The sequence below is a fragment of the Schistosoma mansoni genome, chromosome 1 (genome assembly GCF_000237925.1).
Source record: "Schistosoma mansoni strain Puerto Rico chromosome 1, complete genome".
NCBI classification, from domain to species: domain Eukaryota; kingdom Metazoa; phylum Platyhelminthes; class Trematoda; order Strigeidida; family Schistosomatidae; genus Schistosoma; species Schistosoma mansoni.
In genome coordinates, this window is record NC_031495.1 from 31494923 (window position 1) to 31500102 (window position 5180).

A 5180-nucleotide genomic window follows, 5' to 3' on the forward strand; every position below is an offset into this window, starting at 1 on the left:
GGCAACTTGGACCGATGCATATATGTGCCTGGTCCTACGTTGTAGCTGACTGACTGACTATTCCTGCGGAGCCTCCTAATTAGAAACACTAACCCGTGAGTTACTGCACGCTCAATTCGGAAAGATGAGGCACTAAAATTGTTTGTAGACAGCAGGATTGAATATTAATAGGCCTTACCCGCAGTGCTGTATACCTGAGGGAAACTTGTGGTAGTCGTAACGCAACAGAGAACCAGCGTCGTAAATGGACCGGCTACACTCGTTTAATAGGACTACAACCTTACCCGATGAATTCTCCAACTTCTTTTGTAGCCTATTTCACTGGGAATAACCCTAGTGATATGCGACGTAACGAACGGCGGGTAGTTGAACGCGACGGAATATAGAAGTCTGGGCTTCTGAAAAATACATTACTTGCGGCTTGTGACATGATACAGTAACCTGCTAAGCATTGTGAAGTAAGTGGGATCTCAGCTCACTTCAGTTAGATTGAAGTAATCCCGATAAAACTACTGTTAAGCAACACATCGTCCATGAAAACAGAACGACTTCCGCTAAATACTACTAAAAGCCATGTCGGCAGAGACTACTTTTAACGAATAGAATCAAAACATTGTTAGAAATGCTCAAGAAAGGCAAACATCCCGTCTACTGAAAAATGGTTATTGTGATGACGTCTATAAAGAGGGAACCTTATTTGGTGGCATTCAACAAGTATTACGGATGTCATGCATCTTAAAGACTATGGCATGAGAGCTCTGATCGTATCAGCCTTCTTCCTATGTTATTAATTAAACAGCAAGTTTAGAATGGACACAAAGTTTACAACGACTAAACGTAAAGCAAACTACAAATTAATAAATGATAACTGAAAGTCCTGAATATGTCCTGTCAGCTGTTATCAAACTTTAGCGACTGCTGAAAATTAGTTACGTGAACCACCATCACACATCCGAAAGGCAGGACTAGTGATAATTATTCTGGTGAGAACACATACTTTAGGACTCCGTAAGCTCTCGTGAACGAAGTATGATAATCAATAAATAAACATCACACTGGCTGCTTAACAAAATAACGGAAGAAACCAAACAATGTTTGATTGCTGTGTGATAAAAAGAATTGAAAAATAAGTAGGCAGATTAACGCTTTATTCGTTATCTATCGATTGACAAAAAGTTAGTCGGCTACAGTTGAAACTACTTCATTATGCATGGTCGACTTTATGCATGTGCGTAATGAGATCAACTACGCGGCAACTGTATCCAAACTCATTATCATACCTACATGAAATAAGTTAGGGAATAACAATATATGAAAACATACCATGAAACTAATTTCACGAAGTTGTTGTTAAGAGATATCCCAGCCTTCGCATCAAAGATAGATGAACTGGTACTTCCAACAAAGTCTGAACTGACAACCTCATCTTCAGTGTATTCCAAAATCCCCTTCAATGGTCCAGATGCAGCTGCTTTAACTGCAGCCTTGATTTCCTCATAGGAAGCTCCCTTCCCTAACCTACATGTCAGATCAACGACTGAAACGTCTGGTGTTGGGACGCGGAAAGCCATTCCCGTTAATTTTCCGTTTAGTGCTGGAATGACTTTTCCCACAGCTTTGGCAGCACCAGTGGAAGCTGGAATAATATTTTGCATCGCTCCACGGCCATCTCGCCATAATTTTGAGGATGGTCCATCTACAACCTTTTGTGTAGCCGTAAATGAGTGCACAGTGGTCATTAAGCCCTCAACTATTTCAAACTTATCATGAATGACCTTAGCCAGAGGTGCTAAACAATTAGTTGTACATGATGCGTTAGAAACCACGGACATAGACTTTTCATACGAATTTTCATTCACACCAACAACGAACATGGGTGCATCTGCAGAAGGTGCAGATATTATGACCTTTTTAGCTCGATTATTTTTAATATGAGCCTAAAGTGAACACTAGATAATACAAGAAATGATATTACCTGAGCTTTATCAATGGTCGTAAAGACTCCAGTAGACTCAACGACATATTCAGCCCCGTCCTTATCCCACGGGATGTTTGCTGGATCTCTTTCACAATGAACTGATATTAACTTCCCATTGACTTTTAACTTTCCGTTTTCAGTCGAAACCTCGCCTGGAAATGTCCCATGAGTGGAATCACGTTTTATCATGTACACCATATACTCTAAATCTATGAAGGGGTCATTCACCGAAACTACATCCACGGTGTTCTTGAGGAAAGCTGCACGAAGTACAAGTCTCCCGATACGACCAAAACCGTTAATACCAACCTTTGCTCTCGACATCTTGAAGTATATCGTACGTGACTTCGCTGATGGCACAAGCAGCAGTATATACAACTTAGGTTATTAAAACAAAACAAAGTATTAAATAATATTGAAGCTATTCTTCGTACATGATAATAATGTTTTTCACTTGAAATAAGAAGGAACATTATCTCAGATAAAATAACTCCGGTGTCTTAAGTCATAAAAATATTGTTTACTGAGTGGATTGTAGTGGTTACAGAAAATCATCGAATATAATTAGGCGGAAAATAATTTAAGTCTATATCATCTGATCTAAATAATTGCGATCACTGGGCCTTTTTCACTATTCTTTGACAAAGCTGAAATGTCTACGCCAGCAATCAGAGCAGAAGAAACTTTCCGGTAGCCGGCTTTCATATCCAGTAAAATTGATCACTTGTACATTTAGTTAATGATTTAGGTATATGAAAACGTAGCAGGAACTAAAAATGGCTTTGATAGCTCGACAGAAATAGTACCCCAACCTCATGAAAAACCAGTGTTTCCCTACTAAGTAATTAAGTCAATGATAAACCAATATTCTCCCGCTCGGTTCTGGAGTTAGCCACAAACTTTATGATTGCGATTTGTCCCTCCCATGTTGCAGCAGTTAGTGTTGTTGTACACCCATGTGACTGGTACCAACTTTCAGACGAATAAGTTATTCTTATCTTTCCACTCACTTTACCATTCGCACTCGTGACCTTGTGGTGTGCGTGTAGTAGTGTAACCACATTCTTGTTTGTGCCTATGAATGCAGAGGCATATCCTAAACGATTTGAGGTAGCACGTTTGCCTTCTCGTTTTTGCATTCCACATATTCTGTCCGTATTAAAGGATTTCTGAAATAAGTTCTCCTAGCTTAATGCTTTTTACCCTTTTTATTGTTGCCATAACGTATGCAGGATTAACTTGAGTAAAACATGCGAAATAAAACTGAGAATTTAAGTTTGTGGTTCGTTTGTTACTTGCCAGTTTGATCAACAAATGGAATCGTACAATGGCTCCTTTGTGTAAGGCCTTATGAAGCTTTAGCGGCCCGTTGATCCGACCCCAGTTTTAATCGGCTGATGATATCAGAGTAATATACGTGCTAGTTACCCTCATCTGTGACTGACGACTTAATTGGCGCTAAAGGATAACACAATAAAATAAGCAAAATACAAGAACGTAAATTTCATTTATTTTTTATATACTGGTTGCCCCAGACAGACAGTAAAATAAACGAAGCGAAGAAGCAGATCTGAGGAGAGTTGATATGTGAAAAAAGTACCGATGAAATAATACGATTTCAGCTCGTAAATTTGCTTGCTGTACTGCCTTCGCCGCTTGCTCCGGATTCGAGAGATTCAGTCATTCGAGTTTCTCGCCGACCGAGTCAGCTACGATTAGTTCGTTAACCGAATGCATAAGGTTCAAGTTCTTAGTCATCGTAGTTTGTAGATTGTGCTAGGTTCGAAGAATGACCAACTAGTTTTTTGGTTGTTGTTCCTTACAAGTAACACTCATTTCATAACAGCTATCATTTTAGGCAAAGATGGATGGTGCCTAGCAATGGAATTCGGGACGCGCGTTTCATTCTATTTGAGACTCGTAATCTGAATATACCTGCATCCACATAGGATGCACACACGTCAATAAGAGACTGATCAATTGCAGTCCTGAACAACAATGGGAAGACTAAAACAAACGACAAAATATGAAATTGTCGTTTTGTTAACAATGCACCATTTTGCTGTCAGTATCATTTGTTATGGCTTTGTTTTCATTCATATACAGTCACTTCGGTCTACAGTTTTGATATTTTCTTGGTGCATTATTGACTTTGCATACTTCTAAGTCTTGGGTAAGTCATTTTAATGGGATTCACCTGAAGGCATGGAACTTAGTTACAGATCTCCTATGCCTGTCTTCTTAATATTCACAATGACGACCCAAGAAGCCATGAAGCACTCAACGAAGCCCACCATTCAAAAGATCTAGCTTCTGACCATGAGAAACTGTACATCGTAATTGGTGTTCATGCCACAACATCTACGATAAGTCGCCCCAAAGCTGTAGAAAATCACGCTGATTTGTAGTGACACCGGTCCTAGCCAAACAATTCTCAAATCTGAATATGAGATAACTGAGAAAATAGATATTCAACATGTATCATCAAGATAACGTCAATAATGGTGAACCTGGAAACATTCGTTCAAGCGAATGGTATGGCTCAGAAGTGGTCATTCCGTATAACCTATCTTTAACTACATTAAATACACTATTCTATCTTTATCCCAAACGTGTTTTTCAAAAGCGCCGGAAGTTATATTGCTGATTCCGAAGATATGATGAGTCAGGGTAGACAAAGATGAGACTATCATGTACGATCTCATAGATTGGGTAGTCGCATCAGGGCAATCCTACAATTTTAGGATTAGGTCTATTATTATAGCAGTATTATTAATGAACCTAGACGAGAATCTTACAGATTCTCTAGCCTCTAAGCCATTACGACTAATCCTCCAGGAAACATTTTCGCCGGGATGAGTTGGAAGCAACTGCAGCTTCTGGACGAATTCACCTGTTATGCATTACAGATGTGATGACGAATATTTTCTGTCTGGTTTTCACGGAACTTAGCATCTTTACTGTAACATAGAAAGATCATAAGCGAGATTTGTTTTTAGTTTGCAAGGGTTTAACAGAAAACCTATCGCGACATGTGGTATGAAGTGCTTTTATCTGGTTCCAGATCTCGTTATTTCAGATGTTTTGATGTATGACATTAACATAGTCCTGATGGAATGTCACAATCTACTTATATACCCGGTCAAACGGAGGTTACTATTTGGAAACACTTAGCCATGTATTCAAAGAGGGTCATTCTCTG

At 39.2% G+C, this 5180-nt stretch overlaps 1 protein-coding gene across 4 annotated transcripts; it reads right to left on the reverse strand.

Annotated features, from left to right (window-relative positions):
• Window positions 1–1127: 1127 nt before the first annotated feature.
• On the reverse strand, window positions 1128–2362 carry Smp_056970.1 (glyceraldehyde-3-phosphate dehydrogenase (phosphorylating); the record flags this gene model as incomplete). 4 transcript variants are annotated; one of them, XM_018794049.1, is made up of 4 exons in its annotated part: window positions 1205–1280; window positions 1324–1937; window positions 1976–2181; window positions 2216–2362. In XM_018794049.1, the coding sequence occupies 3 exons, from the start codon at window positions 2174–2176 to the stop codon at window positions 1205–1207; spliced, it is 891 nt and encodes a 296-aa protein (XP_018648499.1). The 4 variants fall into 4 exon arrangements, with proteins under 4 accessions (XP_018648500.1, XP_018648501.1, XP_018648502.1 ...); XM_018794048.1 differs by having other exon boundaries at window positions 1128–1280; window positions 1976–2362; XM_018794050.1 differs by having other exon boundaries at window positions 1128–1280; window positions 1320–1937; window positions 1976–2302.
• Window positions 2363–5180: the final 2818 nt, after the last annotated feature.